Raw genomic sequence first — 26,255 nt, 5'->3', positions numbered from 1 at the left:
ATAAATGAAATAAAACACATTTGAAACAGTAATAATGGATTATTTATTTACAAATGTAATTATGGTCGATGCTGCGAATCACTTGAGTATTGAGCGACATGGTGGTAAGTTTGTATACATTTTACTACCAAAGAACGTCATATTTTACCTTGTCCCATACATAAACATCTCAGATAACCGGTATTGGTAGGGGCTACAAATATTTCGCTTCTTCAAAGACATTACGGTAATGTACAGTCGACATCAGATGTTTCAGAGCGGCCAGGGTGATCAAATACATCGAAACATGAACTCAGGGGCTGTTTCACCATACATTGATTAGTGTTAACTGACGGTCAAATGTGATGCCGTCTCCGTCTATTCGAACAAAACAAACAGAGACGGCATCACGTTTGACCGTCAGTTAACACTAATCAATGGATGGTGAAACAGCCCCTTAAGACAGATAATCAGCGCTGCTGGCGTTTAACGACCCAGCATAATGCTGAGTCAGCGACCGTTCCGCTTTTGCGGGGACACACAAAATCGTTTATTAAGTATGATACTATTTTCATGTAATTTTTTTTAGTTTATTTGTGTGTACATGTGTAAATTTTATTGTATTTGTGTGTCTTCCGTATTAGTGAATAAATGTCTTCTTTCTTTCTTTATAATTATGTGCAGTACAAGAGCAAAAACACTTTAATTTCCGTAACAAAGTGTTTTTTTTATGTCACTCGTCAAGTTTGTGAATTTTATAATGTATGGCATAAATATATATTTTTTTCAACTTTATCGTAAAGATTTTTTAATGAATGGCTCTTATACAATGGGACAAATTTTCCAGTACCGAAATAGTATTTTATGCAACTGTATCGTAATAGGGGTCCTTAAAACACGAGTGTGGGTTTATGAAACGAGGCGTAGCCGAGTTACGCACAGCTGCATCCAATATTTTATCTATATCCATATATTAAATCCTCTATCATGTGTTCCGCGAACCATTGAGAATGACCTGCATTAACGAGAACTAGGTAGGTATGTCTGCCCCACGAGCTGCGCGCGCGACGACCTGCTGCTGCACGTGGTCGCGCCCCCCCCCCCCCGTGCTGTAATGATGTATGAAATCTCATTACGATACAGATTTCTGTATCGTTATGACCATTACGATACAGCCGTGTTCATAATAGAATCCAATGTCGTAATGCTGGTCATACCATTACCTATGGTTTTTGAACGCATAATTGAGGATTTACTATATGGGTGTAGATAAAGTTAATTAGGTACCAGGTAGTTTCTATCACTGAACCAAGCCGACTGTCGAAGTTAACGGAAATCAAGAAAAAACACGGTGTACTGTACAACCTTCATATTTCACTAAAACTACCAAAAAACCCTAGTGGTAGCTTTCTCAACGACAGTAGACTTGGTTTCCAACACTCTTTTACCGAACTGCAGTCGGAAATGATCCAGGTTTACGAATTCGCCGTCGTCCAGCTCCTTGATTAGCTTTCTCACTCTATCCTTGGACTGCTCGACGAAGCATGCGGCGAGTTTCATCTCCAATTCAGCATTCCTGACGCCTATACAGTACGATCTGTGGGAAATACAGGATGTATTTTAATAACTGACTGTGGTGTGATTTGGAAAGTCAACCTTATTGTTTTAGTAATATGTTACAATATTCATTGTAATTATTGAAAATATTCATCATCATCATCATCATCTCAGCCGTAGGACGTCCACTGTTGGACATAGGCCTCCCCCATAGACCTCCAGTAACTTCGGTTGGAAGAGCCCTGCGTCCACTGTGAACCCGCGGCTTTAACCAGGTCGTCCGTCCATCTCGTTGGTGGACGTCCTGCGCTTGCCGATCCGCGGCCTCCACTCGAGAACTTTTCGGCCCCAACGGCCAAATATTACTAGCTTTCAAAATATTCTTTGTCAGGTATGTATTTGATAGCTGCTTTTGATTCTGTGGTGGTATGCTCCAAAAAATGGGGCCTTATTAAGGGTTAAATAATTTATCTCAAAAATGTCCGTGAAAGTTGACATTAGGTATTCTTTACATATCAGAAGGTGAAGCGCATAGTTTATGGTCAGCGAAAAATTAAAAAGTTAAAAAGATTGCAGGCGCGCTAGCTCGACAATGATGAATTAGCGCGCCTGCAATCAGTCACATTTTTTTTTAAAGTTAAAAAGGCCATGGAAATGTTGGCACAAGTCGTATACAGCCAAGTCTAATGGCCGGTACCAGGTATTTTGTTGGAACTCCGGACTTTTTCTATTGGGTCTGAAATAGCTTGTGGTGTTTTCGGTGGAAAAATACACCTGCAGTTTATTTTTAATGAAAAAAGGCGGGAAAGCCTAACAAAAATATTGGAATAAAATTAAATTTTATAATATATTTTGAGAAAAAGTTTATTCTATTTCAGAATTATTCATCATTTTTGAGAAAGGCTTTATATTAGTCTCGGCTGGAATAGCAATTGCTGGCTTCGTATTACTTAAACGGACTCGCAAGCTTGTCCGTTTAATACTCATACTCAGCCAGCAATTGCCTACTTCCAGGCCACGACAATAATCTACTATTTTGAGCCAAGCACTACTTTGAGGTCTAAGTCAATGAACTGTAAACAACTTTGCTTATCCAATGTCTATGCAACAAATATGATTCCACGCAGCTCTTCCACGTTCACACTTTAAAAACCATTAGTCTAACATTTGATAGTACGGTGACCGGCTATTGCTCTGAAGATGAGCTCTGGTTGAGTTCGAAATACGTCCGCGTTGCAAACTGAGCAATGCTTGTACTATGGATACTAGGCAACGGATAAACATACTTATATAGATAAATACATACTTAAATACATATTCCAAGATCCGAGAACAAACATTCGTATTTTTCATACAAATATCTGCCCCGGCCGAGAATCGAACCCGGAACCTCAAGCTTCGTAGTCAGGTTCTCTAACCACTTGTCGAGCTAAACTCGGACGTGAGTTCTCTCGGTTTATTTCACTAAATAATAAGGTCTTTGATCAAAAGACGTCATTGAGTTTAGACGACCGGATATACGATTCCGGCCGGGGCAGATATTTGTATGAATAATACGAATGTTTGTTCTCGGGTCTGGGATGTTTAATATGTATTTAAGTATGTATTTATCTATATAAGTATGTTTATCCGGTGCCTAGTATCCATTTAGTTTGGGACTTGGTCAATTGGTGTCAAGTGTCCCATGATATTTATTTATTTATTTATATTACCTTGATGCTCTGGCCAGCACAGCTGTCATGGCAAGTATCTCAGACCCAGCCTCCGCTAATCTATTTAGCTCACTAGAACAAAAATACAACACATGTACAGTCAACTGCAAATATATAGTTACGGCCACAGTTACAAAAATATGTATCATCATCATCATATCAGCCGTAGGACGTCCACTGTTGGACATAGGCCTCCCCCACAGACCTCCAGTTGCTTCGGTTGGCAGCGGTCTGCACTGTAAACCCGCGGCTTTAAGAGCGTTTATAGTTGACGAGCTGGCAACTTGCATTTTTGTTAGTTTTTCTCGATTATTCCATAAAAATTGAATGAAAATTAAAAATGTTGTCTGATAGAACACTTCTTAATATATAAGTTTATGTGTCTACTCCTATAATTATTCGTTAGACTTTTATTTTCTTTAAAAACCATTTATAAACATTAATTCGTTTTTAAAGAATATAAAAGTCTATCACGAATAATTATTGGAGTAGACACATTATCTTATATAAGTTATATATTAAGAAGTGTTCTATCAGACAACATTAGACAACTCATCCTTCCATCTCGTTGGTGGACGTCCTACGCTGCGCTAAAATATGTATACACGACCTAAATTTTAAAATAATTCAGTCGTGTGTTAAGACCAAAATTACATATTTTTGTAACTTTGTACTATATCATTAAGTAAAATCAAAAGTGGGTCTTTAAAACGAGTGTAATGCAAAAGAATATCATTAAAATCGGGCATGGTTTTTGAAAAAAACACAGAAGCAAATTAGTAATGGCTGTTAGTAATCCAACGTTCTGCCTTAACAATCAACGTTCTCCAGCATCCGCGACCGACGCAAGCGATAATCCTATCCTACTAATATTATAAATCTGAAAGTTTGTGAGTGAGTGAGTGAGCGAGTTTGTGAGTATGTTTGTTACTTCTTTACGCTGAAACGGCTGGACGGATTTGGATGAAATTTGGCAAAAAGTTAGTTTATAACCTGGATTAAAACATAGGATACTTTTTATCCCAATATTCCCACGGATAGGGATAAAATCTCGAAACAACAACCGCTGGGCTTAGTCATGAAATTTGGTATGTAGGTAGCTGCACGTCTGGAATAACACATAGGCTACTTTTTATCCCAATATTCCCACGGGATAGGGATAAAATCTCGAAACAACAACCGCTGGACTCAGAGTCATGAAAATTGACATGATTGTTTTTAATGTAACGCCAATGAAAAACCACGATTTAATTTCCGGGCATTCCCAAGTGTTTTTTTATAAATCCCGAAATTTCGATTCAGCTGCTGGATCTACTGATTTAAGTGTGCGAACCCGCGGGTAAACACTAGTCTTATCTATCTTTTAGTATGTTAGTCTGTAAGGTATTTATTGTATGAGCCATGTTACCCGAAATAATTGGTTTTATAATTTTTATTATATTAAATGCGCTACAATTATACGTCCGAAATTACCATCTGCGACTGACCATCCACGTTCGCGACTGACAAAACGCATCCGCGACCCACAATCTACATCCGAAACCGACGTCCGCGACTTACAACCAACATCCACAACTAACAACGCACGTCTGCCATGAACTATCTACATCCGCAACCGACGTCCGCAACCTACGACGCTCATCCGCGACTACTCACGTGAAATAATGGTCATAATGGTCTCGCAGGCGAACCGCATGCGCAGAACGCAGTACTCGAGCTGCTCGGCGGCGGGACGGAGCGACGGGTGCAGATGTTCTGCCAGGTAGAGCCATCGCTGGGCAGGCTTTTATCTGTTACTTTACTTGCTTGCAATCTGTCACAGATGTCTATTGCTGACTGTCATTATAACTCCATAAACATTGACTGATAAAAGGTGTCCGCGACCCACATCTACATCCGAAACCGACGTCCGCGACCGACAACCAATGTCCGCAACCAACAACGCACGTCTGCCATGAACTATCTACATCCGCAACCGACGTCCGCAACCTACGACGCACATCCGCGACTACTCACGTGAAAGCCTCCCCCACTTTGTTCCCGTGCCGCGCCATAATGGTCTCGCAGGCGAACCGCATGCGCAGAACGCAGTACTCGAGCTGCTCGGCGGCGGGACGGAGCGACGGGTGCAGGTGTTCTGCCAGGTAGAGAGTCAGTTTGGGGTCGTCTTTTTCCTTAAAAAAAAAAAAAGAAAATATTACTTTATCTACATGCATATCATAACTTCCCTATTATATGTTCAGAAACGACTATCAAATGGCCTTTATTAAGAAACCTGGTATCTGCGGGTGCATCTTAATGTTCACATTAAAGTACAGTGCATCTTAATGTTTACATTAAAGTATCGGTAATACTTTTTTTAACAATGCATATCTGTACATATTGTAGAAAACTTATGATATGCATGTAGATAAAGTTATGTATGCGGCTATACATAATTAGACATTAAAACACTCGTGTGATCTTATTATGAAACTCGCCTTCGCCTCGTTTCATAAAACCACACTCGTACTTTAATGCCTCTCATTATGCACCAGCCACATAAATAACTATTTCATCACACTTGCTCGTAAACAGTGTCGTAACATGCAGGCTACCTTGGTTGCAACCCCCCAAATTAAACCCTCGACCTTAATGTGCTTGTCATGAAACCCGTGGTCGGTAAATGAGTCATTGCGCGTACAAATTTTCTTGTCATGAAGCCCAAGGTCGGTAAATGAGTCAATGCCCGTACTGCTGCTGCTGCGCGCTCTGCTGCAGGACCACATACATGCACACGCACGTTGCGGCGCATGCTGCGGGAGGGAGAGGGCGGCGCTGCCAAGAGCACAGCCTAAGGTATCGCCAATATTGGAAGAATTATATTTTTTCTTTTACAAATATAAAATTTTACTCGCAAATGTGATGAAAAACATTGTACGTCGCACGGGCGGTACTAGAATTACGAACATCGACTCATTAAAGCCCTCAGTCTTCGACTTCAGGCTTCTAATAGCCTCTCGTTCGTAATTCCTTATTTACCGCCCTTAAGACACAATGTACTATTGTAACGAGGTGTCATACAGCTCGTTTCTTCCTAACTCTTTGTACTGTCTGGTTTAGCACATATTCGAAAAAATAACATTTATATACAAACTAGCTTTTACCCGCGGCTTCGCTCGCGTTAACCATTAACATTTCAAAGAAGCAAGCAATCAAGCAAGCAAGCCAGCAAGCATGCAAGTGAGCATGTAAGCAAGCATGCAAGCAAGCATGCAAGCAAGCATGCAAGCAAGCATGCAAGCAAGCATGCAAGCAAGCATGTAATTATGCAAGGAATAGTGCAAGCAATCATGCATTCGAGCATGCAAGCAAACATGCATTCAAAGTTGCATTCTAGCATGCAAGCAAGCATGCAAGTGAGCATGTAAGGAAGCATGTAATTATGCAAGGAATAGTGCAAGCAAGCATGCATTCGAGCATGCAAGCAAGCATGCATTCAAAGCTGCATTCTAGCATGCAAGCAAGCATGCAGTATGTAAGAATAGTGCAAGCAAGCATGCATTCGAGCATGCAAGCAAACATGCATTAAAGCATGCAAGCAAGCGTGCAAGCAAGCATGCAAGCAAGCATGCAAGCAAGCATGCAAGGAAGCATGTAATTATATTATGCAAGGAATAGTGCAAGCAAGCATGAATTCGAGCATGCAAGCAAGCATGCATTCAAAGCTGCATTCAAGCATGCAAGCAAGCATGTAATTTTGCAAGAAATAGTGCTAGTAGTAAGCATGCATTCGAGCATGCAAGCAAACAGGCATTCAAGCATGCAAGCAAGCATGCAAGCAAGCATGCAAGCAAGCATGCATGCAAGCAAGCATGCAAGCAAGCATGCAAGCAAGCATGCAAGCAAGCATGCAAGCAAGCATGCAAGCAAGCATGCAAGCAAGCATGCATTCAAAGCTGCATTCAAGCATGCAAGCAAGCATGTAATTTTGCAAGAAATAGTGCTAGTAGTAAGCATGCATTCGAGCATGCAAGCAAACATGCATTCAAGCATGCAAGCAAGCATGCAAGCAAGCATGCAAGAAATCATGCAAGCAAGCATGCAAGCAAACATGCAAGCAAGCATGCAAGCAAGCATGCAAGCAAGCATGCAAGCAAGCATGCAAGCAAGCATGCAAGCAAGCATGCAATCAAGCATGAAAGTGAGCATGTAAGTAAGCATGTAATTATGCAAGGAATGTTGCAAGCTCTGCTGCAAGCAAGCATGCAAGCAAGCATGCAAGCAAGCATGCAAGCAAGCATGCAAGCAAGCATGCAAGCATGCAAGAAAACAAACATGCAAGCAGGCAAACAAATATGCAAGCAGGCATGCAAGAAGGCATGTAAGCAAGCATGTAATTATGCAAGGAATAGTGCAAGCAAGCATGCATTCGAGCATGCATTCAAGCATGCAAGCAAGCATGAAATTTTGCAAGAAATAGTTCTAGTAGTAAGCATGCATTCAAGCCTGCATTCAAGCATGCAAGCAAGCATGCAAGCAAGCATGCATTAAATCATGCAAGCAAGCGTGTAAGCAAGCATGTGATTATGCAAGAAATGGTGCAGCAAGCAAGCAAGCATGCTTTTTAACACATTATTAAGTCAGCTCAGTCAGCTCCGCGGTTAGAATACAAAAACAAACTTTTGGTCATCCCTTGGGAATGGCAATTTTTTTCGGGATAAAAAATATCCTATTATTTATTCTGGACCTCTAATATGACGTATGCAAAGTTTCATAGGAATCGGTGCAGTAGTTACGGCGTGAAAGCGTAAACAAACAAACAAACAAACTCACTTTCCCCTTTATAATAGTAAGGATAAGTAGGAAGTAGGATTATTGCTTCAAATTACTTATAGATTTTTGTAAATAAATATCTCTCTCTCTCTCAAATTTCCTTCCTATTAAATCCTATTATGTTCTTCATATACGTATGTATATATTTTTTTCTAGATTTGTGATTGAAATTGAGAGTTTTGTGTTAAGAACATCATCATCATCATCATCCCAGCCTATCCTAGTCCTGCTGGGCACTGTTGGGCACAGGCGTCCTCTCAGAATTAGAGGGCTTGGTTGGACCGTAGTTCCCACGCGGGCCCAATGCGGGATGGGAACTTCACACATACCATTGAATACCTTTGCAGGGTTGTGCAGGTTTCCTCACGAACAACTGACCAAAATTTCAAGACTAAACCCAGCGTTTGAAATTTCAACATTTTATCCCGTGGGAATATCGGGATAGAAAGTAGACTACTTATGTGTTATTCCAGAAGTCCAGCTACCTACTTACCAGATTTCATGACTATAAACCCAGCGGTTGTTATTTCGTTATTTCGAGATTTTATTCCTATCCCGTGGGAATATCGGGATAAAAAGTAGCCTATGTTTTATTCCAGATGTTCAGCTATCTACATACCAAATTTCAGGGCTCTAAGCCCAGCGGTTATTAGTTCAACATTTTATCCCTATCCCGTGGGATAAAAAGTAGCCTATGTGTTATTTCAAACGTCCAGCTACCTACTTATCAAATTTCATGACTCTAAGCCCAGCGGTTGATATTTCGAGATTTTATCCCTATCCCGTGGGAATATCGGGATAAAAAGTAGCCTATGTTTTATTCCAGATGTTCAGCTATCTACATACCAAATTTCATCCAAATCCGTCCAGCCGTTTCAGCGTGAAAGAGTAACAAACATACTCACTCACTCACTCACAAACTTTCGCATTTATAATATTAGTAGGATTTACTTTTCTAATTCCACACCTGTTCGATTTACGTCAAGTAGCATTCTATTCAGAGCCTCCGAGCTGAACAGATACCTGCCTTTTATCCTAGATCCTATAAATCTCCTAAACTCCATAACTAGTTTATAATTTATTACTCCTATACGAAGGAAGGATTTATCCTTATTCAGAAGTTATCCAGTTTCAAATAATACGGTATTTGACTATTTTGTATATGTTTTATAAATTAAAACTTCACAATGCCTGTTGTCGAATAGAGAAACAATTTTTAAGCTACCTTTACAAATAACAAAGTTGTGAAAGTTTGAAATTCAAGATAAGACAGAGAAAGACATACTGGCATGTGACGTCACACGCCAGTACCGCCATACTTGCTGCATAGAGAAAAGCGTTTGAGAAAGAGACAGGTATATAGATTTTTCAAAAAATCACTATAAATCCAATTTTCAACCGATTTCAGTTTTCTCTTCGCTAAACACTGTCAAAAAGCCGTGGTGGCCTAGTGGTTTGACCTATCGCCTCTCAAACAGAGGGTCGTGGGTTCAAACCCCGACTCGCACCTCTGAGTTTTTCGAAATTCATGTGCGGAATTACATTTGAAATTTACCACGAGCTTTGCGGTGAAGGAAAACATCGTGAGGAAACCTGCACAAACCTGCGAAGCAATTTAATGGTGCGTGTGAAGTTCCCAATCCGCACTGGGCCCGCGTGGGAACTATGGCCCAAGCCCTCTTGTTCTGAGAGGAGGCCTGTGCCCAGCAGTGGGACGTATATAGGCTGGGATGATGATGATGGCAAATTCAGGAGTTGTCAAATACCGTATTGTACAGTGCATTTGTGAAGTTTCTTAATTTCATTAGATTGTAATACTGCTGGACTTCAGTGCCATTGAATTATATAAATGCACGGAAACGTGCCCTTTTATTATTATCTTAAATAAATATTACTGTCTGCCCTGTTCCTGCCTTCTTCTTTACTAAAACAACTTCCCCGGACACCATCACGTGACAACTTTAGTGTGTGTTGAATGAGGGCTATCGCGTATGAATTCGCCGCTAGAGGCGCTAGTGTAGCGTGAGGTCTCCGAAATGTCAAATCTCATAGTTTTTGGGTGAGCTACGCGGGTTTATTTATAATTAGAATAATTATGTGAATATTTTGCATTACCTGAAATTAGTAATGGCAATTATGCGATAAGGGGCAATGAATGTCGGTGTTTTGAGACAGTTTTGTCTTTCGAAAACTTTTGTCCTCCGTTTTTTCCGAACAAAACGGTAACGCAAGACTGTGGTTGCTCGATATTTTTATGGTACGGTTTTAAGGTGTATTAAATATGATTTTAATCGAAACTTTGTTTTCACGCCCGTAATAACAGACTTTGAAAGCCACACTTAAAAACCTCACGCAACAGTGGCGCCATCTAGTAAAACAAAAAACGATAGCCCTCATTCAGTGCGAATTATATCCAGATCAACTTGATACAGTCAGCAAAAGCTTCTGCAAGCGCCTAGATCCAGCATACACCGACTTTACGAGAACGAGAAGTGAAAAAAATATTTAGTATGACCGTCTTTATCGCTGTTTCTAGACGACAGCGAACCCCTACCTCCGCCCCCCCCACCCCAAATATAGTAATAAAATTGGCTGTTGGAGAAACTAAGTTTATTTTATTTCAATCATCATCATATATAATGTATATTATTTATTTCAATAAAAGGGAACAAATATAGGTAAGAATCATCTTGCCAACGAAAATACAAACTGAAACAAATAACAACAAATAATAAACAAATAAGTAACAAATTTGAAGTTGAAATAAAAAATACAAAAAAACTCCAAAAACCAATCTTAATCATCTTGCCGTAGTCTTGCAGCCACCATCACGTAAACCTTGTCACGAACCCCCTACCGTCGAATAGCGAACCCCTAGGGTTCGCGTACCCCACTTTGAGAAACCCTGCACTAGAGCATAAAAAGTAATTTTATTTATGTCGCCTAGATCGGGTGACACTGTTTCCCGGCCCGGATAACACCGACATGGAAATACCGGCCCTGTTTTTTGTGTCTCCGCCCATACAAACTGACAGGAGCTTCTATGGGCGTGTACACGAAAAACAGGGTCGGTATTTCCATGTCGGTGTTATCCGGGCTGGGAAAGAGTGTAACCCTAGATCCAGCATACACCGACTTTACGAGAACGAGAAGTGAAAAAATTATTTAGTATGACCGTCTTTATCGCTGTTTCATCATTCCTGATCAGATCAACAATTAAAACTATTGCCAATTAAATACTGACCTGATGCCTGTTAGCAATAACTTTCTTTATAATGAAGCCGGGATGAAACAGTGGATTTCTGATCTGCTTTATTTCTTGCGACATTATTTTGCCGGCGTGGTGTATTCCGTTCAAAGCTGGAAATAAACAGGGTTGATTTAATAGTACATTAATTCGTGGGCTATAAGTTAAGGCTGTGTTTCCACCAGAGATGTGCGAGGGTCTGTTGTGAGGAATATGTTTTTCATGAAACAATAGAAACGTTTTATTTACCTATACTCGCACAGCACCGCCACAGTATAACAAGTTTCCCTACAGTAATCCGACGGAGACGTCTAGACAGAGCAATCGTGCGGGCGTGAGGGGTGAGACGCGGGTGGGAGGAGCCCCAGCTGCATACTTCGCCGTTCTTAGTAGCTTGGGACAAGTCTTCTAGGGCTATCGCTTTTTTTATCATATTAATTTATAATAAAAATTATTATGGTGGATACGACATGTACTGTGAGTGCGTGCAAATCATCATCTCGCATAAATAAGGAACCAAGATTTCATATATTTATTTATTTTTTTTTCATGTAATTAAATTCAATAACAGGAACTTTAAGTCCGTTAAGTCTAGAAACCGAAAGTATTTGTCAGTTACTAATCTATGAAAGTATATTTTGTAGAAAAAAAAGTTTTATATTTCAAAAATTTTATAATTTTGATACTTCTTAACCCTAGTAAGTATGCCACCCCTAATTAATTTTGTTTTAAATAATTTCGCAATACCAATATGTACCGATTCGTAAAAGACATCTACCTTCCAAGTTTTAAATTTGTGACAACCCTTCCTTACTTGCGTAAATACCTATACAGGCTGCGGTATCGCTCAACTTCAAAGGCGTCGGCCTACTGTAGGGAAACTTGTTATACTGTGGCACCGCTCTGGTGGAAACAGCTGATCGGAGCGAGGCGAGGTAAATGAAGCGTTCTTATTGGTTAATGAATAACATATTCCTCAGACATCCTCGCACATCTCTGGTGGAAACACAGCATTGAACGGATGAATCCCATATATTTCAAAACGTCCGGGAACGATGCCCGAGCTGAGCATAAGTTTTTTTAATGTACGAATGCAATTTTTCCTGTTACTAAAATCAATGGCATGGTTCCTAAAGCCGAGTGTAGACTTGCAAGAAAAAACGTGCAAGTTGCATTACATTGCAAGGCCGAAAAGCCAACGAGTTTGAAGTGGTCAATCGAGCGCCGCAATGTAATGCAACTTGCACGATTTTTCTTGCAAGTCTAAACTCGGCTTAAGAACAGATCTTTCAATGTTTTATAGTTTCAGACTTTCCCATACTGACCGATCTAAATGTTACATTCTGTATAAGACGTACCGATGTACATGTTGACGCCATCTTGGTTCTCCCCTCTAAGTGTGAGATGCCTTAAGTCATCGAAGTATTGGCTGAACTCTTTTTGATGCTCCAAAGGCGGGATAGCGAGGAGATTCAGCATTTTATTCTGTCCGTGGAATGCTATGAAGTTTCTGGAAAGAATAAAAAACGATTGTACTAGCCGGAGGAAACTGGATCTTCCTGAGGGTGCTCCTAGTTTTATCGATAAACTTTTAATCGAATTTTTCATTCATAGAATATGCAGTTCCTCTAATTTCTAACATCTAACATGTCATCATATAATATGCTATATTGTATTTCAATCCAATTTATGACAACCTATTGCAAAATAATTAATCTGTTCAGTAAATCGATTAATTTATTAGTTGAATAGATCAAAGTATTTTTGTCTATTTTATTATTTACAATACTCGATTTAATTCCAAAGACTGTTTATTCAATTATAAAAGCAGTAGCTATTTTTTAATTTTAAGGTAAATAAATAATAATCGCTTATTCAATCGAGTATTAATCGATTTTATAAAAAAGATTAAGTTTTCTACCATTTCGACGCTAGTCTCTAGTCTAGTCTCTAGTCGCTAGTATCTGCTGTAGATTATAGACGAGTTTCATGCAAGAAATAACGTCAGATTTTGACGAAGATTTTTCAGATGAAAATTAAACATTGAAATCAAGTGAATTTTGGTGAAAAAAGTGATTAAACGTCTAGTTAAAAGACACGAATTACCTACTTATAGATAAATATGTTATTGATTCGATCCAATGGCTGTTTATACAAGAATTTGATGAAATCGGTTTGTTTACACTTTCCATATTTTTTTTTTTTTATGTAGCCTGTATTATGTCCCACTGCTGGGCAAAGCCTCCCTTTTCTCCGCCACTCTTCCCTGTCCTGGGCATGCACCTGCCAATCGAGCTGAAAAGCGCTCAGGTCGTCCGCCATCTCCTCTTGGGTCTGCCTCTGCTCCTATGTCCATCCCTCAATCCATTCGGTTACGATCCGTGCCATCGGTCCGGGTGCACGCGACAGACATGTCCGGCCCAGTCCCACTTCAGCTTGCGGTCTTGACACCCACATCTGTGATACGAGTTTTGGAGCGCAGAATCGTGTTTCTGAATCGATCAGTTCTTCGAACACCCAAAATACTGCGCTCCATTGCTCGTTGGCAAACCTTGAGCCTGGACTTTTGAGGGGTGTAGTTAATGTGCGACTAGTTAATGCACGCTTAATAATGCACGGCATGATAATCCGTGCTTATGTTCACGAATTATCATGCCGTGCATTATCACCCCGTACCGAACTAGCAGGGAACCAATAATGTACGACGTGATAATCCGAAGCATTATGTCTTCTGATTATCATACCTTAAGATTTCCGTGATTGAAATTGTGGTATACTATGAGGGTATATTTAATATTGTTACGTTGTAAGGTAGATAAATAAATCAGTTGTGTCGTTGACCTAGCGTTTCCTTCGCATCGCTCCACCAAATTATTCCCTAAATATTACTGGCGACGAGTTCTGAACTCAAATTTTACTTTATCGCGTGCGTGATAGTGTGTAAACAAAAATGCCGATTGGAAAAATTGAACAATTCGACTTATCGAGCAAAAAGTGGTCGAGTTATATAAGGCGCGTTAAACAGTTCATCGCCCTTAATGAAATAAAAGAAGAGTTGAAAGTGGCTACCTTAGTGACATTAGTAGGGGATGCAACTTATAGTTTAATGTGTGATTTGTGCGCACCGAGCGACCCGGAGGCAAAAAAATTTGACGAATTAGTCAAAATAGTCAGCGACCATCTCGAGCCGCAACGTTCCGAGATCGCGGAACGACACATCTACCGCCAACGTCGTCAAAAACCCGGCGAACCAATAACCGATTATCTACAAGCTCTCAAACATTTAGCCAGTACGTGCAACTTTAAAACCAATTTAGAAGAAAATTTGCGTGACCAATTCGTTTCTGGCATCATGAGCGACGACATGAGATCTCGATTGTTCGCCGAAACGCATTTGACGTACGCCAAGGCGGTCGAGTTGGCGTTATCATTGGAGGCAGCGGAGCGGCACGCGCAGGCGAGCGGCTCTGGCGGCTCGGCGGGCGCGGGCGCCGCGGGGGCACGGGGGCACGGGGCTCGCCGCGGGCGAGGCTCTGCACCGGGTGGAGGCGCGCAGCCGACGCGAGCCCGGCGGCGGCGGCGGCGGCGCGGACCGCGGGCGCGGGCGCAGGCGCGGGCCGCGCTTGCTGGCGTTGCGGTCGACCTCATCGAGCGGATGGCTGCCGCTTTAGAAAAATGACTCCTCGATGTGGCCAAAAGGGCCATTTAAAAGTGATGTGCAAAAAGGGCGACTCGCGATCTTCGGGCGATAAAGGAGCGTATCGCGGGCACAATTATTTAGACAGTGGTGAAGAATCCGAGTGCGAGTTTTATAACCTCAAGGTGTGCGGCAAGGACGACAGACCGTATGTAGTAAATTTATTTATTAATGGTGTTAAGTTGATGTTTGAATTGGACACAGGAAGTAAGCTATCCACGATTAGTTACGATAGTTACCTACAATATTTTAAGAATGTATCGCTACACGTAAACGATGTTTGTTTACGTTCGTACACAGGTACAATGATTAAGCCTGCTGGCTACATTGTTGTCCAGGCTACCTTGGGCGAACACACTGCGCTGGGTCTTAAACTATTTGTAATTAAAAACGGGGGCCCTCCTTTATTAGGTAGATCTTGGTTGAGACATTTAAACGTCGATAAAGTTAATATAACCAACTATTTATTACATTTGACAGAAAGTAACCTAATAGAGGACTTGCGACATAAATTTCCGACCGTGTTCGCCCCAGGTTTAGGCACGTGTACTAAGAAAATGTCATTAAAATTATCAAACAACGATCCTGTATTCATTAAGGCGCGGTCACTGCCGCTCGCGCTGCGTAAACCGGTTGAACGCGAACTCGAGCGGCTCGCGGCAGAGGGTACCATTTATAAAGTAGACTACTCGGATTTTGGTACACCTATTGTACCTGTTATTAAAAAGTCGGGAGATATTCGCATTTGCGGAGATTACAAAATAACAGTAAACCCAAATTGACCCGGGAACCGTACCCGCTGCCGCGGATCGAGGAGTTGTTTGCAGCGTTAAGTGGTGGTGAGCAGTATAGCAAAATAGACCTCACTAACGCGTATCAGCAGTTGTTGCTAGAGGAGGATTCGCAAGCTTGTACTGCTATCACCACGCACATTGGCACGTTTGTATATCGGCGCACCCCGTTCGGGTTGAGCAGCATTCCCGAGAAGTTCCAAAAGTTCATGGAGGAGACTTTGAGGGGCCTGCGCGGAGTGACCGTGTTTTTGGACGACATCGCGGTAACCGGTCGCGATCGTAGCGAACATGTCGCTAATTTAGAATCTTTATTTGCGAGGTTACGCGACGTCGGGTTAAGAATTAAACTAGAAAAGTGTCAATTTATGCGAGATAGTATTACTTACGTCGGTTTCATTATAGACAAACAAGGGTTACACCCTGATCCTGATAAGGTTAAAGCCATTGTAGACGCACCGGCCCCGAGCGACGTAACGCAGCTGCGTTCATTTCTTGGACTTATCAATTATTATGCCAAATTCATACCCAATTTAAGTTCGATTTTATATCCGTTGCATCGATTATTACGTAAAGACACTGCTTGGGCTTGGTGTGATGATTGCGTGAAAGCATTTGAAAACGTAAAACGTATCGTAGCAAGTAAAAGGGTATTAGTGCACTATGACCCTGCACTCCCGTTAGTGCTCGCCGTGGACAGCAGCTCGTACGGCCTCGGCAGCGTGCTGTCGCACCGGCTGGCCGACGGCACCGAGCGCCCCATCTGCTTCGCGTCGCGCGCGCTCACCGCGGCCGAGCGCGCCTACAGTCAGCTGGACAAAGAGGCGTTAGCAATTATTACTGGAGTTAATAAGCACCACCAGTACCTGTACGGTCGACGCTTTATTATTAAGACTGATCACAAGCCTTTAACTTTTATATTTGGTCCGAAAAACGGGTTGCCACAAACCGCAGCCAGTAGGTTGCAAAGATACGCGATAAGATTGGCGGCTTATGATTTCGATGTCGAATTTGTTAGATCAATCGATAATAGTAACGTGGATGCGCTGTCGCGGCTGCCGTTGCCGTGCGGCCGTACGGACAGGGCGGCGGGATCGGTGACGTATGTTAATTACGTCGAGGAGTCATTTCCTATCAGCGCTAGAGACGTGGCAGCCGGGACGCAGAGGGATACCGTGTTGAAAAATATTTATAAATATATTCGGGACGGTTGGCCGGGCAATTTATCAGTCGAACAGGAGAAACCTTATCTGCACAGGCGGGAGCAGTTATTTATAGACGGGGGCTGCATTCTATACAACCATCGGGTGATCATACCGAATCAGTTGCGGCAGCAGGTACTGCAAGAACTGCACGAGGGCCACTTGGGAGTGGTGAAAATGAAGAATTTAGCGCGCGGGTACGTATATTGGCCGCAGTTGGACGCCGAGATTGAAGCGTTATGCCGCGCGTGCGCCGCGTGCCGCCAGCAGCGCGACGCGCCGCCGCGCGCGCAGCTGCATCCGTGGGCCTTCCCGGCGCGCCCATGGCAGCGGCTGCATGTCGACTTCGGTGAGTTCCAGGGAAAACATTATTTAGTAACCGTCGATGCACATAGTAAATGGATCGAGGTACAAAAAATGGTAAGCACGACCGCCGGAGCGACGGTGCTCAAGCTAAGGGAGCTGTTCGCCCGGTTCGGCCTTCCCACGCAGGTGGTGAGTGACGGCGGGCCACCATTCGGATCGACCGAGTTTGCTATGTACATGCGTAAAAATCGTATCGTACACACAATAACGAGCCCTTATCGAGCGGCCGGGAACGGTGCAGCCGAGAACGCGGTCAAGTCCGTAAAGCGTGCAATGAAAAAGGCGGTACACGACGGAGTGGACGTGGACACAGCCGTTTGCAGGTTCCTGTTTCAGTATCGAAACACTGAACACTGCACAACCGGAGTGCCGCCCGCGGAAGCTATGATAGGACGACGGTTGCGCGGCCGGCTGGACGCGGTGTTGCCGGGCGCGGAACGCGCGGATCGCGTGGGCGCGGCGCAAGAGCGCGCGGGCTGTCGCCGGCCCGGCGCCGAGCGGCACGCGCAGCCCGGGGACTTCGTGCTGGCGCGGGACTATCGCGCGACAACAGGCAAGTGGGCCGAGGGTACCGTCACTGGAAGAGACGCCCCGCTGACCTATAAGGTACGGCTGCAGGACGGTCACGAGTGGAAGCGCCACATAGACCAGCTGCTGCCGATGAAAACACCGGGAAACCGTTACTCGCTGGCGCGAGTAGACCGGCCGGAGGCTGATAATTCCGATCTCGATCAACGGTTGGACGATGATTCAGAGGAATATCATGATCTCACTGAACCCCCTTTAGGTACTTCAACTCCAAAAGCGCCTAAAGCAGTTCAAAATACCTCTGACTTGATCGCTAAATCCACCAACAGCCCCGTAGCAGAGCCTGAGCCCGAATTATTAGTAAAAAATCGTCCAGTTCGCAGCTGCGTTATCAATAGGGGCAATTATAAGTATAAAAACTAATTGTACTATATACCGGTCCATCGATACAAAATATTAATATTCGTAATGCTTTATCTTAAGCTCGTTACCAACCTACTATAACATTTATTTCTTAATAATGTAACTACTTACACTAAGAATAGTAAAGTTTATGACTAAATAATTAAGTAAATAAGCTATGTACCTAATGCTCCGAAACATTTAGGAAATGTAACGTATTGTTTTGTTGTTAATAACCTTTTTTTTTATTTAATTTACTTTATTTAGTATTTCTGAGAAAGTTCTGTATAAGGGGGGAGGTGTGGTATACTATGAGGGTATATTTAATATTGTTACGTTGTAAGGTAGATAAATAAATCAGTTGTGTCGTTGACCTAGCGTTTCCTTCGCATCGCTCCACCAAATTATTCCCTAAATATTACTGAAATAAAAAAAATACCTAACGAAGGCTGCAGCTCGCTTGCACGCCCTCGCCCTTCAACCACAGAATATATAATAGTAAGTACTCTTCAACCAAACCGGCCGGGTCGGATCTGCTCCGACTATATCGATCTCGCTCGCTGCGCTCGCTCGATCCGCGGCGAAAAGTGTCTATTCATTCGAATCGATTGGATTCAGATTATCACGTCGTACATTACAGCGCGCGCAATATTTTGTACGCCCTGATAATGCGCGACCATGATAATGTACGGCATGATAATCGGAAGCAATAATGCTTTGGATTATAACGTCGTACATTATTGCGCGTACATTCCGAGTTGTACATTATTGTTTCCCCTTTTGAGCTTCAGTCAATGACCAAGTCTGTGCGCCGTAGGTTAAAATGGGAAGAATACACATGTCGACGAGTTTGCGCTTAAGTGACAGAAGAAGGTTGGACCAGAAGCTCTTCCAGACATTATCGATAAATTGGATTGGCATAACATATAAACGGATGTCGTTGTATCGCGTATGAATTCGCCGCTAGAGGCGCTAGTGTAGCGTGAGGTCTCCGAAATGTCGAATCTCATAGTTTTTGGGTGAGCTACGCGGGTTTATTTATAATTAGAATAATTATGTGAATAATTTGCAATATCTGAAATTAATTATGGCAAATATGCTTTCCGGGGCAATGAATGTCTGTGTTTTGAGACAGTTTTGTCTTTCGGAAACCTTTGTCCTCCCTTTTTTCCGAACAAAACGGGGACTATGCAACACTGTGGCATGCTCGATATTTTTATGGTACGGTTTTAAGGTGTATTAAATATGATTTTAATCTAAACTTTGTTTTCACGCCCGTAATAACAGACTTTGAAAGCCATACTTAAAAACCTCACGCAACAGTGGCGCCATCTGGTGAGACAAAAAACGATAGCCCTCATTTACAACAGCTAAGACGGCATCAAGCTATTTCTAATGCGGGCGAAGCCGCGGGTTAAGGCTAGTAATATATAATGGAAGTTAAATACCTGCACATAGCGGTCTCAATTTCAGCATCAGGATTCAAATACCCGTCCAGCAGTCCAGCTGTGAAGTACTCGGCGCTCTCTGAAGCGTATATGTCCAGCAGCGTGGACCCAACAGTGGACCGAAGAGTGGGCAGATCGGATAATGGCTTGCCTGTAAGACGGATCTTTATTAGTCCTTAGTACAAGTACCCGGCGATAAGGATGTGATCGTACTTTCTCTAGCATTTTCGGTGCAGTGCTAGGGTTGTCAGTGGTGCCCAATATTAAATTGTTTGAACCAAGAATCAAATAAAAGCAAAAATCAAAATAAAATAGCGTATTAAACAAATCGGAAATACAGAAAATATTCTTAGAACATGCAAAGCCCAACCCAATATGCATAATGATAATGACATGAAGGGGTAATTTACTATAAGAAAATGTAACACAGTTGCAATAAATCCTTATCTCAGGTTATACTTTTTTCTACTCCTATACTGTAATCTGTGATTTACATAATCAGGAACAGTATATAACAGCCTACATAACAAGATTCTGGAAAAGTCTACATTGAATTATTGTCTATTCCCATAACAGCACTGTATCGTAATGTTGCTAAACGATACTGAGGGCCTACTCCGAAGTTCGAAAATTGAATTTCGTTTCGTACCGTCCTCTCGCTCTCGTATTAAATAGTATAAGTGTCAGAGGGACCGCACGTCACGAACTTCGAGTCTCGAGTTTCGTAGTAGCCCTGCTGCAACGACTTACTACTTTTTTCTTAATAAGTACGTTCGGACAGGCTAAGGTGCCATTTACATATTTTATAAGGTTTTTATACAGAATAATAACTTTCTGAACATACTAATCCATAGCCTGCCAACATTTAAGTAATGCGTATTTTTACTTCGTCACAGGCAAGTAACGTTAATCAAAACAAAATTTAACTTATACAAATTTTGAAATGTTCATGTTTCTCACTTGTTTATTCTTGTTTACCTTCTCTTTGCGGTTGCCATACTTTTTACTAAAGTTTACTTTTTCTCTTATTCTGTATTTAATTAATAAGTACCCAGTCGAAGAAAAAGTATTGTATGCAACGTTGTAAGTAAGTCAAAAAAAGCTCGTGGCGTCTCTTTCTTACGATGTTCGCTAAAGCTCACATCGTAACTCACGCTACTCACCTTTTTTGAACCCTGTTATACAACTATTGCATAAAACACTATTATTTATGATTAGGAATTGATATAATAACTATACTCGTATATTAGCATAGACAGTATAATGCGTAGGTATAAATGGCAGTCCAAAAATATAGAAGTCATTTTGTTTATTCACTGACGTCCCGTCAAGTGCTAAGAACAGTTGCGTTAATTTTGTGTGTGACAATAAGCAATAATTATTAACTGATTAAACACAATGGAGAACTGGGTTACAGTATAATGTTATACACAATTGTAATAACTGATTAAGTAAAAAAAAATGTGTTTCAATGACAACATAATATTACTGTGTTGGTGTGCAATAAAGAATTATTGTATTGTAATATTAAAGCATGACAAGTTCCTATTTATAACTCGGTGGAACTGTCGCAGGGAGCCTCTGCTGTCGTTATCAAGTTTTTTTTTATAAGTGCGGAAAATGCTGACTGTGACAGGATACTACCGAGTGCTAAATAGGAACTTGTCAGGTTTTACATAATTTTAAACGTCAACCATATTATACACGTCGACAACCCTAGGTCGCTGTCGTGTGTCAATTGACGTCATCGCACCAAAAGTGCTAGAAAAAGTACGATCACTGAATCAGTCTTCGGAAAAAGACAATGAGGGCTATCGTTTTTTTTGTTACTAGATGGCGCCACTGTTGCGTGAGGTTTTTAAGTGTGGCTTTCAAAGTCTGTTATTACGGGCGTGAGAACAAAGTTTAGATTAAAATCATATTTAATACACATTCAAAACCGTACCATAAAAATATCGAGCAACCACAGTGTTGCGTAGTCCCGTTTTGTTCGGAAAAAAAGGGAGGACAAAAGTTTCCGAAGATAAAACTGTCTCAAAACACAGACACTCATTGCCCCGTAATGCATAATTGCCATAATTAATTTCAGGTACCTAATGAAAAATGTTCACAAAATGATTCTAATTATAAATAAACCCGCGTAGCTCACCCAAAAACAATGAGATTTGACATTTCGAAGACCTCACGCTACACTAGCGCCTCTAGCGGCAAATTCATACGCGATAGCCCTCATTGGCTGTTCACGACGATTTTCGAACACGTGCGACCGTCCATCAATCATCGTATTTATTAAGTGAAGTTTTGTATCAAATAAATACTGCACCTTTATGGACTTAATTTGTTTACGTCAAATTAATGACATGTAAACTTCGGATTTCTATAGAGAGCTGTTGCAACTACTAGAAAAAGGATAGTTCCCTCTTTTTCCTAAAGATGTCATATATTTGCCTAGAAAAATATTCAATTAAAATAATTGACATGGCAAAACAACATTGTTTGATGGTTTGGAAACGCAATTGGACCCGCTAGATGGCGCTGTTGTTTGTATGTTATCACTATCATAATATTACAAGCTTTCATTTAATTTCACCGGTCCCATTGTCTGTCTGGGTTGCCTGTCATCAAATCTTGCAAGTTAAATTCGACCAACTTCCAATAGTTGGATTCACTTGAAATTTGGTATACTTATGTAACTTGCGTGCCAATACAATAATCTGGTAGTGACATCCTGGTAGTCCGGCCAGGATCGTCTCCGCAGAACGGAACTCTTCAACGGTTAATGGCATCGACTTGAAATTTGGTATGCTAATGTAGTTTGGGTGACAATACAAGTACAATCAACAAAAACTACAGTCAGTAAAAAAAAGCTTGTATTAAAAATGTTTTTTTACCAAAAACTAATTAATGTAGTGTTTTTTCGGGCAGGACAACGTCTGCCGGCTCCGCCGGTAACAAATCGCCGGGATGTCAAGCTAGGCTTACAAAAATTTCTGTCACTGCTCTTCAAAAAGTCGTATCTAGTTAGTAATTTCATACTGAGATACGAGCTTTGTTGTTAGTAGGTACATATTTGGTACTTAGTGACCCGACGAAATAAGAGTACCTAATGCATGACATACCGTTGAACACCCGGTCCCTTATATAGTCGGTCGCGGCTAGCATGGCGCGCTGCAAGCTGCATCGGCAAAGCGTCGCCGTATGCAACCGCGATGCACCCAGGATGTGTGCTAGGGCCACCTCCGTTACTTCTTCTAGAGGTGTTACTGTAGATAAAGGATTAATAGTTTTTTTTAGGGTTCCATAGACAAAATAGCAAAAATAGAACCCTTATAGTTTCGCCGTGTCTGTCTGTTTGTAAGTCCGCGGCTTTGCTTAGAGACTATGAGTGTTAGAGAGCTGTAATTTTGCTCAGACACATTTATTTAGCAGCCGGTGAAATTACTGGCACTTGAGGTATCCCATCTTAGGCCTCTAGGTTGGCAACGCATCTGCAATACCCCTGGTGTTTACCATCAGGAGACCCACTTGCTTGTTTGCCATCCAGTTGAATAAAAAAAACAATGCCGACACAACGTTAAAAAATTTAGAAAAATATTTTTTTTACTTTATTTCCCAAAGACGTTAAGTGGGGTGATTTTTTTTCTGATCTAATCCTATATTGTGGTGTATAGTTGGATAGGTCTTTTAAGATCATTGGAGTTTTTTCGATTCAGTGATCTATTTGCGATAGGAAGGCAGTAGTAAATACAAAATACAAAGTCCTTAGAAAAACATTACTTGATTTTTTCATAACAACCACAGAACCCGCTCTTGGCAGGTTTTTAGGGTTCCGTACCCAAAGGGTAAAAACGGGACCCTGTTACTAAGACTCCGCTGTCCGTCCGTCTGTCTATCTGTCTGTCTGTCCGTCTGTCTGTCTGTCGGTCTGTCACCAGGCTGTATCTCATGAACTAGACAGTTGAAATTTTCACAGATTACGTATTTATGTTGCCGCTATAACAACAAATACTAAAAACAGAATTTAAGGGGGGCTCCCATACAAAAAACGTGATTTTTTTGCCGTTTTTTGCTCGATATTAATAATGGCAACAAGTATGAGTAGATGCTTGAAATATTCATGGAATATTTAGTTGTATATTCACTAAAAAATAAATAAGGTGACCTATATGCTGTTGTATATGAGCCGTTTGACTTCGTCCTTATTACGCCATGTTCTTCTCGGCCATTTTACGTTGTGTTCGCCCGAAGACTGTCTTTACTTCACACAACACACATGAACATGACGAACATGGCGTCGTAAGGACGCCATCAGACGGCTCAGATACAATATCCTCCCAGCTACAATAGCCCCAGGTCACCTTAATTAAATTAAATTTGCTAATGTATAATGCAGGTGCTCTCATTCTGAGGGGAGGCCTGTGCCTGCAGTGGGACGTATATAGGCTGGGATGATGATGATGATGATGATAATGCAGGTGATTGTACAGTATTGTAACTCACCAGGTGTCTTGTGGAAGGACACATACTCCCCCGTAGCTTGTACTCCGTGTGCATTAGGATGCACCAAGAAAGCCCGGAGACGGCCTGCCTCCACGCTGCCCAGTACTAAGAAGTAACCGGAGGTGGCACTGCACACTTTCTCGCCGGAGACACGCCATACTTTCTGGATATTGGAAAAATAGAACAGCTGCTTCAATGATTCATGGTGCAAGGGAGAGTGTAATATCTGTCTGTAGTGTGGTATATGTATCTGAGGCTCTCCATGAGGCTGATATAGTCACATTTGGTGAACTAAAGCCTCCTTAAAATATCGGAGGAAAAAAAAAAGTTTTTAAGGCAGTTCAATATCTTAGCGACAATTTAATACTGCACCATCTCGTATCTCTTTCTTTGGCGGCCGTTTAGTGCTGGTTTTGTGGTGGCAGTATTGTACTTACATTGATTTGAAAAATATTTTCATTCTTCTATCTAAATTGATATTTCTTACAATCAGAAAGTGTTGGTGCGTGGGTTACCTAGTATTTACTACTCTTGCTACATGGCTAATCTGACACTGTGTATTTCCAGATGCAAATAAAATTATACCTTGACCGTCCAACTCCGCAATAGTCCTGAAATCAGCCTGCGTTATTCTTTCGGCCAGCTTCTCTTTCACACACAGCGAGATGGTATGCTCTCCTCCAATCAGATCATCCAATATTTGACGGAACTGGTCTGACCGTAGACCGGCTTTCAAGGCTTCTAATGCTACCCAGTGGTCGCTTATCTTCTGTGCCAGAGCGAGGTCTGAAGATATTGTTTCTAGATATCTGAAAAGAGGATTTTGGGTCCATATTGACTCATAAAATACTTATTCCTATTTTTTAATTTACTACCGATTTGTGTTCATAATAATCACTTCATTATTTTATTTTCTCATACTTTTCTTGTCCATAAATTTTTATTACTAACATCGGAACTTATAACAGACAATGTTCATATTTTTTTTACTCATAAAATGTCATTACTCAGAACATCTCAACTTATAATGTTGTTTTTCAGAAATTTTTCCTTCATAACAGATAAATATCATAATTTTCTTATTAATAATGGCATTATTAAGAAAATATTTGAACTCATAATATTGTTTTTCATAACGGTAACTACCAATTCAAAATAAAATATTTACTTATATCGTTAATTATTTATATTATAAGTGTTAGTTAAAAAAATATGTTCAGTCTTGAAGCTTCACCGGCCCCACGCTCGCCTCGTTGAGTTAATTTTTATATGGGTGTCTTTCATGCCATATAAATGAAGACCATGATGTGTGTTTAAGAAAATACCATTGGAATTCAGTAAAATCTCAGTATTTCAAATCAACTGCTAGATTTAATGCATTATGTGCAAAGCCGCAAGTAAAATCTGGTTTATATATATAATAATAATAAAGGAACCCATACCTTATACTTTCAGTATAATTCATAGCTAATCCACCAAGAGTCAGACCCACAGGCGCTGCGAAAATTTGATTCTGTTTTAAAGCATCTTTCCTTTCTTCTTCAGTCTTTTCTGGGTTCCCAAACACGCTTTCAAGACGTGAGACTCTCTTGTCCAACTCCTCACTCTCCTCTTTATGCAAAACTTCTGGATAAGCCAGCAATTCTCGGTCGAAAATCGAAACGAAAACATTCTTCATAAACGGTTGAATAGCTGCCTTCCGGTGTTCTGGGCGTTCTAGAACTTTCAAGTCTTCAAAGTCAAACTTCTCGTCTTGTACTTTCGGCTGTGATGCTTGCGTTGAATCAAGATTTGAAGCGCTAAATCTGAATTTTCTGTAGATTGTATTGCCGACATTTTTGTTGCGAATTGTGCTGACAGTCCGAGCTATATTCATCGTTGTACAGTGTAATACACTTTTAAGTATCTTATTGAGAACGGATAAAAGTTTTTGAGTAACGAATACAACTAAGTGTAATAAATAAGATTATTATGTTGTATTATTAGCGAATCAGTGCCATTTGAGGTTATG

General features: G+C 41.2%; 1 protein-coding gene across 1 annotated transcript; it reads right to left on the bottom strand.

Moving 5' to 3' along the window:
* Positions 1 to 759: 759 nt before the first annotated feature.
* Positions 760 to 26,255, bottom strand: Egm (acyl-CoA dehydrogenase family member enigma). The gene is made up of 10 exons (XM_074108240.1): positions 25,687 to 26,255; positions 24,830 to 25,053; positions 24,245 to 24,406; positions 22,864 to 23,007; positions 19,745 to 19,895; positions 12,669 to 12,820; positions 11,308 to 11,423; positions 5,265 to 5,422; positions 3,249 to 3,320; positions 760 to 1,576 (listed from the first exon to the last, which is right to left on the bottom strand). Exons 1-10 carry the CDS (start codon positions 26,118 to 26,120, stop codon positions 1,363 to 1,365), a joined length of 1,827 nt encoding a protein of 608 aa, XP_073964341.1. The 5' UTR covers positions 26,121 to 26,255; the 3' UTR covers positions 760 to 1,362.

The sequence above is a fragment of the Choristoneura fumiferana genome, chromosome 26 (assembly GCF_025370935.1).
Source record: "Choristoneura fumiferana chromosome 26, NRCan_CFum_1, whole genome shotgun sequence".
Classification (NCBI taxonomy): domain Eukaryota; kingdom Metazoa; phylum Arthropoda; class Insecta; order Lepidoptera; family Tortricidae; genus Choristoneura; species Choristoneura fumiferana.
Note: the sequence above shows the minus strand (reverse complement) of the source record. Positions and strands in the feature narration are given on the sequence as shown.

What these genes read in the sequence shown, in the direction of transcription:
- Egm (XM_074108240.1), bottom strand. Translation starts at nt 26,120, where the DNA reads ATGAATATAGCTCGGACTGTCAGCACAATTCGCAACAAAAATGTCGGC. An exon ending in AATTATACTGAAAGTATAAG is followed by an intron (nt 25,054 to 25,686) that starts GTATGGGTTCCT and finishes TCCTCTTTTCAG; the next exon opens with ATATCTAGAAACAATATCTT. An exon ending in TGCGGAGTTGGACGGTCAAG is followed by an intron (nt 24,407 to 24,829) that starts GTATAATTTTAT and finishes CCAATATCCAGA; the next exon opens with AAGTATGGCGTGTCTCCGGC.